The sequence below is a fragment of the Schistosoma mansoni genome, chromosome 2 (assembly GCF_000237925.1).
Source record: "Schistosoma mansoni strain Puerto Rico chromosome 2, complete genome".
Taxonomy (NCBI): Eukaryota; Metazoa; Platyhelminthes; class Trematoda; order Strigeidida; family Schistosomatidae; genus Schistosoma; species Schistosoma mansoni.
Window position 1 is genome coordinate 33,550,333 of NC_031496.1, and position 14,405 is coordinate 33,564,737.

Sequence of the window (14,405 nt, forward strand, 5' to 3'; positions counted from 1 at the left end):
AGGTTTTCCATGGTGGTCTAGCTTCAATTGACTCATGTTCTCAACTATATAAAATTATTAAAACCCCCACAAAACCCCCTTCTGATAAAGTTTAATTATTATATGATAATCCAGCTTGATATGATAGTAAGAATTAGCAATTTAATCTGAAATAGAGATCCCATTTAATGATAGCTTTAAATAAGAATAGAAAAGGTTGATTATACTAGTAAAGTTTAATATGAATGTTCAGATAAAGAGAAATTAACGATTTTGAGATTGTGAAGAATTATTAGTTAAACACTGATTTCATAATTACTATTCCATGCTTTTCTTTTTTTGTCGGTATTGTTATTATCTTCTTTTGTTGTGCCTACATGACGACCATTTTTTGTCCAATGTGTTAATGTGAACAGTGGAGATGATGACTTACACATTTATAACAAGTTATGGTTTGGCTACTTTTCTCAGCTAGCTATGTCAGCATTTAAAGGAATAAATAATGATTTATTGTAAGGTTGATAGTTATCTTTCTGTGTATAGTGGTCAGGTAGAAAGGGTTTGCTGGCAATAACCTCTTCAAAGCTGAGTAAAGTCAGCATTCGTTGCTTCTTTATTGTTTTAAACGCCTCTATGATGTCCACAGTGTAGAGAATATCAATTAAATGTCTAGTCATCTTAACTGTGAACACTATTTTCACTCAGACGCAACGATCGAGGATTAACTTCAGTAAATTGTATAGATCCCGTTCTTTTAGTCCTTGTCTCACAAGTGAATATGCATTCAAAAATGTACTTGCAGTTGACAACAGAAGGATATCCACATACTTGTGATTGGTTTAAGGAACATGTGGTGTTAAATACTGAAAGTAGTTGAGCTTCATAGAAGCTTCATTTTAGTGCTGCTTTATTCCTTTTACCGATCCTACCTGAAACCCCATCCTCTTTGAATGCAAGATGATAAAGATGATCTTTTTTCTTGATGGTTGTTTATTTAGGGCATTTCACAATGCTTCCTAATAAATTTTCTTAGATATCCATTTTTCATGAGACATTTTCAAATGTTTAGCTTCCACTCATTTTTTCGGTTGAACACAGTCTTCTAGGCATGTTAAATAGGGTTTTGACTAAACAGTGTTTGTAACTAGTGAGACGAAAACTACTATGCTTTAACATTGACAATAACCTGAACAAATGAAAGTGAAGTGCAAACTTGATGATATAACACTCTACAGAAGATGCATTAACAATTTACTGATGGTTTATAATGATATGAATTATGCGTCCGTTTGATTTTAGCAATTTAGCGAAGCAAATGAAAATATCATATGTATGATAGAATGTAAACTTAACAAATAATAATACTTTCCAGAAATAGACATGTAACATAGGAAAGATGAAATGAGTCGGACATCGGACGAAACGGTCGTCCTGGATTCCATTGCTAGCCACATTCCATCTATTCTATGCCAGAATAGTTTTATTAAAATTACCCTCACAGAATAGATGTATGCCAACTAAGCCTGATCGAATTACAGTCAACATATCAACAACGCGATAGTTCATAAATACTATGACTGACGGTTTATTATTTTAACTTTTGAGTGGTTCGCCTAATGAACTTAAATAATATGACTTTCTTCATTAGTATTATATCTGATAATAGCTATGAAGCATATGGATACTATAATGTAACAAAATTATATTCAACATCACCTCTTAGGAAAAACTATAACATATTGAACTAAATCAGATTTGTAAGCTAAGATGGGTAGTGGCTAGCAGTGGAATACAGGTCGCGCGTTTCGTTCTATTTGGGACTGGTCAACTGGATATACCTGCATCTCAGAGTTGATGTTCACTCTGGGACTCGAACCCAGTACCTTTCGCTTCAAACGCCAACGCGTTATCCACATATGCCAATTAGAGACTGACCAGTTGCAGTCCTAAACATCGATGGGAAGATTCAAACAAACAATACTAAGTAAATCAGATTCATTTGAAGAATAGACCACTTTCATTTCGATTTCACTTTCAAAGCACCACATTTTTATACTATACTTTGAAGAAATAATTAGATGCGAGAATTTAGATAGTTAATTATCATAATAAAGATGAAAGAACTAAGTTACGCAACGCAAATGATAACAATACAACGTTGTTTAAATTATTCCTCATGAAACTAGATTTTTAGCATTTTAAATAAATTTAGCTAACCTAAAAGCACTGAACGTCCGTTTCGTCCAATTGTGGGACTCCTCAGCAGTGCGCATTCACAATCCTGCCTCGCGAGATTCGAACCCAGGACCTACCAGTCCAGTGCTTCCATGTTTCCCATGGTGGTCTAGCTTAAATTGACTCATGATCTGAACTGTATAAAATTACTGAAATCTCCACAAAACCCCCTTCTGAAAATTTATCTAACTCAAAAAATGTTTAAACGTCCTTATGGAATAAAGTCTGTCTATTTAAAACCCTATGATGGATTATAAATTCGTCATTTTTCAGGTTTATTTACTGTTGTCCATTTAAGCAGTAACTAAATATTTTTTTTCTTTTTGTATAATTTTAGAAAAGTACTCTGTCCACATTATCAGCTCTTGTTATTTCATGTCAAATATCTGAAGCTTTGCTATTTCTACATTCATCTGGTATTGTGCATTGTGGTATTACACCGCATGCCATATATTTTTATGCAGCAGATCGAGTGAAATTAGGCAATTTTGAATATTGTCAGTTTATTCAGTAAGTGTTAGTGTTTATTTCGTTTTGTTTTGTGATTGTGCCAGTTGTTAGGATTTATCAATCATTTAGTTAGTCTAATCGTAATTAGTATCTTTTAAGAGAAGTGGTTTATTTATAATCATACGGGTAGATAGAACAAACGTTTTGTGGTCGGTGCGCGAGTTTTAGAGATTGTTGAATTATGTTGAGATCATAAGTGGAGTTCAACTGAGTCAAGTGTGATGATGGTGTCCTGTGAAGACAATGAAAGATGGTCGTGAAATATCAATGACTGATTACATTTAAACTTGCACGACATTGTGTTTCGGCTCAGTGGTCTAAAGGTTAAACGTTGGCCTGCGAAACCAAAGGTTCTTAGTCCGATTTCTAGTGATTTGGTCGCAAACGCGTACCGCCGTGGTGTTCTGTACCAGATCTTCCAGGGTTTTAATGATTGCTAACTTAAATTGGTTCGTGATCTCTATAGAAGATGTAAGTCTGTTGATTGTATAGAGAGTTTCAGATGTTATAAACGTAATTCCTAATACAAAGCGAAATTGGTTGAATAACCGTTGACAATCAACATCTTTGATTTAAGAAGATCAGTCGTTAATTTAACGGTAATGTAACCAACGTGAAATCTGTTTGTCCTTAGTTCGAAACCTTGTTAGGCTATGTGTCTACCATTGTTGAGAAATATAAAACTGGAATGAAATAGCCACCCTATCACCTTATTTCTCTATTATTTTGTATTTATTTCTAGAATCTACAAGAATCAAGGAAATGAAGATAGGTATCATTCGGATAGCTCGTCAGTTCGTAAATCAAAATCCCGTTATCACCATTCTCATCATCATTATCAGCAAGATTATCATTTTATCAAAGACAGCCATCATCAACAACAGCTACCTTCGATATTTAATCTACTACTTGGAATTTATTATTTACCAGCTAATTGTTTAACAGATTGGTTACCCACTGAATTATATAATTCATCTAATCAATTATTTAATTATAATCATTTTACCGATCTTTTAAAATCAGTATCCATAGATGAAATTTATCAATACATTAGACCTTGTACAACTAGTGATGTATATTCATTAGCTAAATTAATTCAATTCATGTTGCCATCAATGAAACAAATCACCAAGTATTCTGATATTTATTCATTTAATATACCTAATAATCTATTTACATTGATATATTCAGCATTAAAGATGAATCCAGATGAACGTTTATCAATGAGACAGTTTAATAGATTATTGATACATTTATATTGGGTAAGTTTGTTTTTTTTGTTTGTTGGATGTTTGGTTACTACTGTTGAGGTAAGTTGGTGGTTGGAGGTGGTCAACAGGAAACCCTGATTCCCGGGTTTCGTGCTAATTGGCACTCGTCAGCAAGGTGTACCTGTAATCTTGAGGGAACTGGTGCTCCCTGATGGTTACTACTACTATTTGAGTTGTATTATTAATAAATAAAATTAAAGTCTAAGGGTTTTAAGTGCTTCTATGAACCTCATCGGGCCAACACATTTATACCCTAAATGCCCTGCTACCATCGATGGTGGGTAGAGTCTACTCTCTCTCTCTTGAAATGCACTTACATATCCAAGTATATAAAGCCACCGACATGGAAGTTCTACTCAGTACCTTCTTACAGCAATGGTATTGTTTATGAAGTTAAGAGGACGAAAGCGAATATCCAGGGCTTTAGTAGGATTGATGGATATGCAGGATCTATCTAGGGGAGTTGAGAATCACTGAGTCCAAACCATTGACGTACATGAGCTCCATGATCCTGAGGAAACATATAACGTGTGAACCTATTATTGGACACAAGCTATCATCGGACTGCATCTCCTAACATTGCTCCATTGTCTTGTGGATTAAACATCTTGGTCAATGGCTCGGGAAATAGTCACTTAAGAAAAACCACCTGGTTTGGGTGGCCCGGGCAGTATCCCAGCTCTCATTTTAATCAAATCATTTTTGTAGTGCAAATGTTATTGGTGCCCTCTTGCACCAATGTTTATATGTTTAAATAATGATAAATAATGAATATTTATTGACATTTTAATCAAATGTCAGATATAATTTTATTTAATTTTGTCACAACAATAGAGGTCGCTCTGTTCTCATTGTGATTTTAAAGGATTTGAACCCTTCCAGGAATAACTACATCATATATATATATATATATATATATATATATATAACTGGTGGACTAGGTATTAATGATAGTTGCAGACTATTTGGTCAGGATCTGAGCGATAACCCTGATTAATTGTTGAAGATGTTGAGGTTTCATTGAACATGAAAGGAGTGTATATGTGAACAAGAATAGATTTGAGCAGCAACTTGGAGAAATACTTGGAAACTATGTCATTCAGTCGCTAATAACAAACCAGTTTCATGTAGATATTTCAAGGTCACGAATTCAATAAATATTCAAACATTTCAGAGAAACTGTCAGTTTTTTGCCAGCGCACTAAATCTGTAAATATAAATAAGTGGTTTTAGGTCTATTTAAGTTGTATAGATGTAATTTATAGTAATTAAACATTCTACAACCAACCGGTAGACTTTGTGAGCGAAAATGGATAGTGGCTAGCAATGTAATCCGGGACGCGCGTTTCGTTCTATTTGGATATACCTGCATCACGAGTCCTAGAGTGAACATCAATTGTGTGATGCAGGTACATTCAGCTGATGAGTCCCAAATAAGGCGAAACGCCCGTCCCGGATTCCTCTGCTAGCCACTATCCATCTTTGCTCAAAAACTTGTGACTTCAGGTAATATCGAGGCAATCCGCATAGGATGCACATATGTCAGCAAGAGACTCATCAAATGCTGTCCTAAATAACAATGAGAAGATACAAGTAAACAACACCAAGTGAAATCAACCGATAGGCTATTACGTAAAATCTTGGTAAGGCAGTATGTACCACTTTTAAATGAACATGGTAACAATAATCTCAAAATGAAAAACGAGAGAGCTCGTAAAATTTAGTCATGCTTTAAGAACCTTGACATTTAATAGTTGAATTCATCAGTCGATTACAGCTAGACCACCATGGAAAACTTGGAAGCACAAGATGGCCGTTTCGTCCTAGTATGGTACTCCTCGGCAGTGTGCACCCACGATCCCGCCTGGCGAGACTCTAACTCAGGACCTTGACCTTCTTGTCGGCCAGTCCCATGGAATTTCTTGCTTTTCGAAAATTAATATTATCTACTTGTGAATAATAGCATGTTTGAAATGATGTTGGATACTTACAGTTTAGGATGAGGATTTTAATTCTGTTTCAGTTTCTGTGCTAAGTTTTATTGTCTGTCTGAATGACATCATCAGCATGTATCTCGAGAAGCTTATTTTTCTTTCATCTACGTACTCGAGATGTTATTCAGATGGAAATTGAAAGCTTGATGGCTAAATCAAACAGCCAACCAACTTATAAACTGATATACCAACAAAGACGATATTCATTTCACTTAATTATGAACTACATTCTATGCATTCACACTCAATAGTTTTGCTATCAACTATTTCATTATTTCCGTCATAAATAAATAAATCAAAATAGTGAAAGTTATTGTTTGTTCATTTGAACCTATTCCATTCACATAGTTCACGTCATTAATTATCAAAAGGATAAAAATCTGTCGTACTGTTGCCTAAGGTAACAGTGTTAAGACAATGATATCTGATTTTTACTGTTGTATTACAATTGTAATTTTTGATATTGATAAGATGAATCATTCTAAAGGGACAATAGAATATTATCAATGCCATTTTGAATTTACTTTGTGATCTCTCCATAGGCAGTGTATATATGTACACACAAAGTAATAAATGATGGAAGAGCGATAAGGGGGTGCAAATAGCTAGAATCTATTGTTGCATTATATTAGTAATCGGCAGTATTAATACTGATATAAAATGGTGACAATTTCACAATTGATTGATCACTGGGTAGTGATCAATGTCATGCGTGTCAAGTCCTTAGTGCTGATCGAATGCTATCGATCAAGTTGCAATGTGACCACTAGTCTAGGTGGCTCGACACTGCGTGCATTATGTTGAGATAAGATGGTGGTTGTAGGTGGTCGGGGCCCGAATAGCTCAGTGGTGACGTCTCTGACTGTGAAGCTGAGTGACACGGGATCGAATCCGTCAGGGAGCACCAGTTCCCTCAAGATTACAGGTACACCTTGCTGACAAGTTCCAAGTAGCACGAAACCCGGGTCCAGGGTTTCCTGTTGACCACCTCCAACCACTATGGTGACAATTTTTTATGTTGTCAATATCATTCATGTTAGTAGTTGTAGTAATGTTACGTATTTACTTCCTTTACGTTTCCCATTGAATATCGAGACAAATTCGAAATAGTACATGTGGTGATCTAATTACCTACAACACGTTACAATAGTTTATAATTATTAATAATCAGTCAGTCACAACGTAGAACTTCGTTCGTACGTACATCAGTTCGAGTTGCCATACCACATTAGCACAGAGATGAAGTTGTCAATTCAAATCCCATATTGGTAGAAGTAGTAAGACTATAAGTATTATGTGAAAGATAAGGGTTTGAAGATGTTATTCGAGGAGTATAATCCAGTGAAATAAATTTGGAAAAAGAAAAAAAAGATAGAGACATGAAGAATTCAGAAGATTAGAATTTGGGAGAACACAAACAGTGGATGCACCTGCGCCATTGTAAACAATTTTCAGCCATGTCATCCAAGGTCTCTAACCATCGATTGTTATCATCTCGCGGATCCTAACCAGGTAGTCTACACCTACCAACCTAGCTCATTCCACTTGTCAGTGACTTCATGGATTTGTGCCACGTTTTACTCTGGCCACCCATAGCTTTCTTCCAATCTACTCCTACGCAATGAAACATCGCACGTCGGGGCAGTTGGTGGTTGGGCATACGTAACACGTGTCCCATCCATCTCAACTGATGAAGTTTCACTACTTCATCAATCGATTTGCCATCTTTACCTAGTAATGAATAATATGAATTAACAAGGTTATTTTATATACGATAGTTGAAATCTGGGTGTGATAGACTTCTGTTTGTGTTTTGATGAAGTATGAAATATTTTCATGTTTATACTATTTACATAAATCAAATCTGATGTTTGACTTATCATCATAAACATACTGTTAGTAATAATATTGACAGAAGTCATAATGGGAGTGGTCATCTCAATGACTGCAGGACTTCTATTGACCTCACTACATGTCTTATGCAGCAGATATTCCTATCAAACCGTCCTGTTTGAAGAAAGAAATAGTGAACAGATCACTCGATGAATTGATCGTTAACTATCCATTTCAACAACTCATTTTTATCCAATCCAGTCCATGGAGCCATGGATTGTTGATTTGAACCATATTGTTAAGTTTAGACTACGTTGTTCACAGGATAATTATGACCAGTGGTTGTAGATATTGTGTTTCATGTGTGAGAATCGGTCACCATAGTGAAGATGAACTCACTCATCATCTTTTGCTAGATCAGTTAGTACTGTCTCTATACGGGTTTATTTCCTCTTTTCTAAGTCTATTTTTCATTGTAAACAAAGATGGATAGTGGCTAGCAGTAGAATCCAGGACGCGCGTTTCGTCTTATTTGGGACTCTTCAGCTGGATGTATCTGCACCTCAGAGTTGATGTTCACTCTGGAGCTCAAACCGAGTACCTTTCGCTGTGAACATCAACTCTGAGATGCAGGTACATCCAGCTGACGAGTCGCAAATAGGACGAAGTGGCACACGTCCTGGATTCCACTGCTAGCCACTATTCATCTTTGCTTATGATGCTTGTGAATTAAGGCTATATCGAGGCAATACGCTCAGTATGCACATATACCAATAAGAGACTGATCAATTGCAGTCCAAACCCCCTATTCTTCATTGTTGAGTCTGTTTCACTATCATTGAAACTATTGTTATCACAACTCTTTTGTCATACATCTTGTTAATTTCATATCTCGTTGTTGATGTACTTTGGCAAACAAATTCACATCTTCAGCATCAATCATTTGCGTAAACAAAGTAGATGGTATAGATATAGTTAGTCATTCAGTGACTTCATCCATTCTACAATATCACTATGATTACAATTATTTATTTTCACCTCTATTATAGGTTGAACGTGATCGGGAAAAGTCATTTCATGTATCATATAACAATATGCCTCCATGTTCATTAAGACTATGTAATCATAAATGGAAACCACGTTATTGTGAACCAATTCATCAATTGTATAAAATAAATGATGAAGAATATCCTTTTTTAAATAAAAGTATTTCTCCTATACACTGTCAGGTACGTTGTTATGTCATGAGTTAATATGAGTAAGTGTTACATACGTTTCTCATAGTGAAACAATCTGTTAATAGTCATGAATGTGTTTTGCATCCTTGTCGTTTATTAATTAAGCATAGAGCCCCCAAATGCTCTGGTACGGCCGAGAGTGGGGAGAGTTCGTTCTCCCTCTCCAAATGCTCTCCCATGGCTACGCGTATATAGCCTCTGCAAGGGAAGTCCTACTCACTGCGAATGCCCTGCGCTTTAACTGGGTTGGTGGACATGGAGAGTTCACTAAGGGGAGTTGGGAAACCCTGATTCCAAACCAATGTTGCACATGGGCTCCAGTATCCTGAGGAAACAAATGGCGTATGAATCAATCGTTGGTCACCGACTACCATGAAAATGCATCTCCTCACGATGCTCCACTGCCTTGTGGATCAGACCTTTAGGTCAAAGGCTCCGAGTGTGGTCCCCTAAGAAAACCACCTGCTTCGGTTTGGGCACCTAGGCATTATCACAGCTCTCACACAGATCAAATGAGATTTGTGTGGCGCGTAAATATTCGGTGCCCCTTTGTACCAATATTTTTGTGTTCAAATAAATAATAATAAATAAGACAGCTATTGAAAGGTTGAATGCTCTAGACAACTGTTTTATTTTAGTAAAGGTTTTGTCATTTATGTCTATTTGCAGCTCCCTTACAGAGATCCAATTCATGACCTAGACGTTTCTTAGACAAAAGCAGAACAATGTTAATGTAATATTGATACGACTTATTTTCAGTTTCTTTTTAATTAACTAACAACTAGTTCAGATCTAATCCATTAAGTTTTCAAGGTACCTATATTTCTGTGTATTAAAACACATGACTGAAATGTAAGAGTTCCTGCATATTTACTTCACTGTATTCATTTGTACCGGGTTTTCTTTGACAAAAGAAGACAAGAAAATTTAAACTATGGTTTGTTTGTACTCAACCTATTCTATTCATATGAGTTATATTATTCATTGCCAACTGTATTATGAAGCGTGAAAACCTATCATATTGTTGCCTAAGGTAACAGGATTAAACAGTGTTATTGCATGTTTGTCACTGTGTTTTGTGAATACGGACAAACATCAGTAACAATTCAAAGTAGATTAGTAGTAAAAGTCGAAGGAGAAAAAAAGTGTAATTAACTTCATTGTACTTAATATTTTGTTACATTTCTATAGATCATGTAGAAATCCGTATGTGATTAGAACTTAGTAGATAATAAGTAGTAAGTTTAGAAAGAAGGAGCTGTAAAGCGGTGCAATTTTTAAATTTTGTAGCTATTTTGGTACATTAGCGTACATTGTCACTTAATGAGTTGGCAATCAGTGTCCACAGGTACGGCATGTGCTTTGCACCCTCCAAGTGCAAGGTACTCCTACAAGACTGGCAGGATTCTCATCCTGTACTTACCCTAGATGGTGAGCAGATTGAAGTAGTTGAGAAGTTCGTGTATCTAGGTAGCTATATAAGTGCTGGTGGTGGCGTGAGTGATGAGATTGATGCGCGCATAATGAAAGCCAGAGCGGCTTATGCCAATCTGAGCCATCTTTGGCGCCTTCGTGATGTTAGTCTGTCTGTAAAAGGTCGGATCTACAACGCGTCGGTGAGAGCAGTTTTGCTCTATGCTTGTGAAACCTGGCCTCTCCGAGTTGAGGATGTTAGACGACTATCCGTGTTCGACCATCGTTGTCTCCGAAGGATTGCTGACATCCAGTAGCAACACCATGTTAGTAATGCAGAGGTTCGGCATCGTGTGTTCGGGCGCACAGACGATAATTCGATTGGTGTTACTTTCTCGAAACATCGACTTCAGTGACTTGGACATATTCTACGAATGTCGTCCCAGAGAATTCCTTGTCGTGCATTATTTGCCGACTCTGGGACTATTTGGAAAAAGCGGAGAGGTGGTCAGCGTATGATATGGTGTCGTGGTATGAAAGAAAGCTGCAAAGGGCTAGCTTCTGTTGGTCCTTCACGACTCCCCAGCTGGGGTCTGAGAGATGGTGCAACACAGTGGCTAGATGTTGGGTTAGGATATCGTGTTCAAGTCTCTGTGTAGTTCTAGCTTGGGGGTTACGAAAGTAGCTTAGGGTCCGAATATAGAGTTCAACCAACAAGACGTATCACTAGAGACGTTATCAGATATAGCTCAGAATAGAAGCCAGTGGCGAGCCTGCTGTAACCTTCTTTTACGTTCTTCATAAAGAGTGGTCATAACTTCCTTAACTGAAGTAGTTCTTCTGGTTGTAAATTTCAGTTTCCCCCATCATTACTCTTATTTTATATATATATGTATCTTCCCCCTTTTCTCTTTTTCATTCTCATTGTTTTGTATGGCGCATATATATCTGGTGCCCCCTTGTACTAATATTTATGTGTTTAAACAAATAAATAAATTTAAAAGAAAAATAATAAGTGAAAGTAATCTGTTTTCAACGTAAAAGTATGTTTCCTCACTTGACTCTTATTGTGCTTCCTATACAATATCGAATTAACGGTTGTAGAATAAGGCATATCATTGAAGTTTGTTACTTATGATGACTTATAGTAATTTGTCATCATAATCATTATATTGTCTTTAACTGCTTTTGTTGAAGTTAGTTGTAAAATACCTTAACGCATCGGTGTTTCTGATCTATGAAATAGTTTCACATCTAAATATTCATGTATATATATTGCTTTGAATGATTATTCTTATCATTTGTAGACATGTTACTTCATCGCTCATACTACTACTACTACTAATAGTTTATTTATATTTATTTATTTGAATACATAAATATTGGTACAAAGAGGCACCAGATATATATGCGCCACAAAAATCTCATTTCATTTGTGTGAGGGCTGTGATACTGCCTAGGTGCCCAAACCGAAGCAGGTGTTTTTCTTAGGGGACCACAACCGTAGCCTTTGACCTAAACATCTGATCCCCAAGTCAGGGGAGCATCGTGAGGAGATGCATTTTCATGGTAGCCGGTGATCAACAATTGATTCATACGCCATTTGTTTCCTCAGGATACTGGAGCCCATGTGCAACATTGGTTTGGAATCAGGGTTTTCCAACTCTCCTAGGTGGATGCGCCGTGTCCACCAAACCGGTTAAAGAGCCGGACATTCGCTTTTCGTCCTCTCACTTTCTTACAAAACAGTTATGCCACGAGAAGGCAGTGAGTAGCACTTCCATGGCAGAGGCTATAGACGCGTGGCTATATGAGTGCATTTGGAAAGAGAGATCAGACTCTCCCCACCCTCGGCCGTACCAGCGCATTTGGGGGCATTACTACTAATATTAACAACGGTTATATGGAATACATCATATCCATACGAGTTTCTTTATTATTAATAATCTTAGCCTATTCTGGTGTCATAAACGTCATTTTGAATATACGTCGTGCAGATGGTGTTAGTTTAGAGGGTAACCTCCTCCTATTTATGGTATTCGTGATTGTAATAGTTTATTCTCATTATTTACCACCTCTAACAAATTATTTATATAAGGTATTTCTTGCGCCAACTCCTTGTAATGTGTTCAATAGGGTGAACCTCACTTTACCCGGCGGATTTCCGTCGCTGTCCGTAAGGCTAATAGTGTAGAGAAAATAAGTCAGAAACTGCTCTCGAAAAGGATTGTGTGACTGACTTTAAGTTCACTCTTGAACTGTTAAGACCAACCTCAAACTAGCTTCTTTTCCAGGTCTTCCAATAAATAGTATCCTTTCACAGTGTATTCACTTCTTTTTGAGATTATCATTGTGCACACAGTGAAAATCACTGTACTATATTTATGTGTTGATAAACACTTTTCACTCCTGCCAAATATATTTTGAATCATTCAAGTAGTGATTATATCTTTATTTATAATAACATCTTGATCAAATGTTTGTTTTTACATTAGACAATGGCAGATGTTACTGACAGCGAAAAAAATAGTATCAATTCGAAAACGAAATTCTTCGGCTGTCTTTCACCCAATAACTCAGATAGCCCTGATATTGTCTCTGGCTCCATTCAGTCGATAAATCAAAATGCTTCTCAATTATCTACTTCGGATAGGAAAAAGTAAGTGGAGTTTGTATTTGACCAGATATACTGAATCTATTTAATTTTATCTACAGCTTCATAAGATAATTAGAAATGCTTGACCAAAATATTAGCTCAGTAACGAATTAATTAATTATCTAAGTAGAATAATAAAATATAAGAACTTTCTTCTAAAGTTGAATGAATAGTTTTGTGATGTGGTCTACTTATATCTTCATAAATAGTATATGGTGATGGTCAGGCATAGAATGTATTTTGGCAGAAGATCGATAAGGAAGGAACCGGAACGAAGCGCAATGGATATGTAAATGAATAAACAATGAAATCAGAGAAGACGGGCTGATATTTGCAGAAGGAACAATTAAGATTAAGACAATTGATTGTTATTTTGCAAATTAACTATTTACTGTATGGTTATTAGAATTTCGTGAGATAGTCTGTAATTTCTGCTTAAAGGCATTGGATTGTCCCTACTCGTTTTCTTGTTCACTACAGTTTCACAGTATTTGGGCGCTAAGTTTATGTGAGTCATTAAAGAGGAAGAATGTATTTGAAAATCTCAGCGAATGAATGTGGAGTAAATCCAACGTTTCGTCTGTCAATTTGGTCCAAGCTTTATCAAGGAAATTTAATCAGGCATCATAATTAATTATTGAATATGTTCGACCTCAAATGTCCTGGTACAGCCGAGAGTGAGGAGAGTTCGCTCTCCATCTCGAAATGCTCTCATATGACCACGCGTGTATAGTCACTGCCAGGGAAGTCCTACTCACTGCCTTCTCGTGGCATAACTGTTGTTTACGAAATTGAAAGGATGAAAAGCGAATGTCCGGTCCTTTAACCGGGTTGGTGGACCTAGGGGCACATGGACTCCAGTATCCTGAAGGAACAAATGGCGTATGAATCAATTGTTGGTGACCGGCTACCATGTGACTGCATCTCCTTACGATGCTCCACTGCCTTGTGGGTTAGACCCTTACGTCAAAGGCTCCGGTTGTGGCCCCCTAGGAAAACCACCTGCTTGAGTCTGGGCACCTGGGCATTACCACAGCTCTCACACCAATCAAATGAGATTTGTGAGGCGCATATGTATTCGGTGCCTCTTTGTACCAATATTTATGTGTTCAAATAAACAAATAAATAAATAGGACAACTGATTAGAACCGTTGAATGTAATCGCTGTTATTCAGATAATAAGATAAATAAAATAGAATAAGTAGTTCAGGTTAACTTATTAATTATTAGTTGCCATGGGATAGCTAATTGTATTTCATTTAGCCTATTATTACTA

The 14,405-nt window shown here is 36.5% G+C and overlaps 1 protein-coding gene and 1 non-coding gene across 2 annotated transcripts in view; one reads left to right on the forward strand and one right to left on the reverse strand.

The window, feature by feature from the left end:
• Nucleotides 1-14,405, forward strand: part of Smp_131630 (protein kinase) — a gene marked incomplete at both ends in the record, with an annotated part of 38,502 nt that overhangs the window by 7,862 nt on the left and 16,235 nt on the right. Inside the window, 4 exons of the mRNA XM_018796434.1 lie at nucleotides 2,552-2,724; nucleotides 3,467-3,986; nucleotides 8,872-9,051; nucleotides 12,969-13,132. Of these exons, the coding sequence (XP_018650647.1) occupies nucleotides 2,552-2,724; nucleotides 3,467-3,986; nucleotides 8,872-9,051; nucleotides 12,969-13,132 (1,037 nt within the window). The remainder of the gene's footprint in view (nucleotides 1-2,551; nucleotides 2,725-3,466; nucleotides 3,987-8,871; nucleotides 9,052-12,968; nucleotides 13,133-14,405) is intronic.
• Smp_tRNA_00133_Pseudo_TTG.1.1 lies at nucleotides 1,836-1,908 on the reverse strand. Its single transcript has one exon. It is a non-coding gene (tRNA).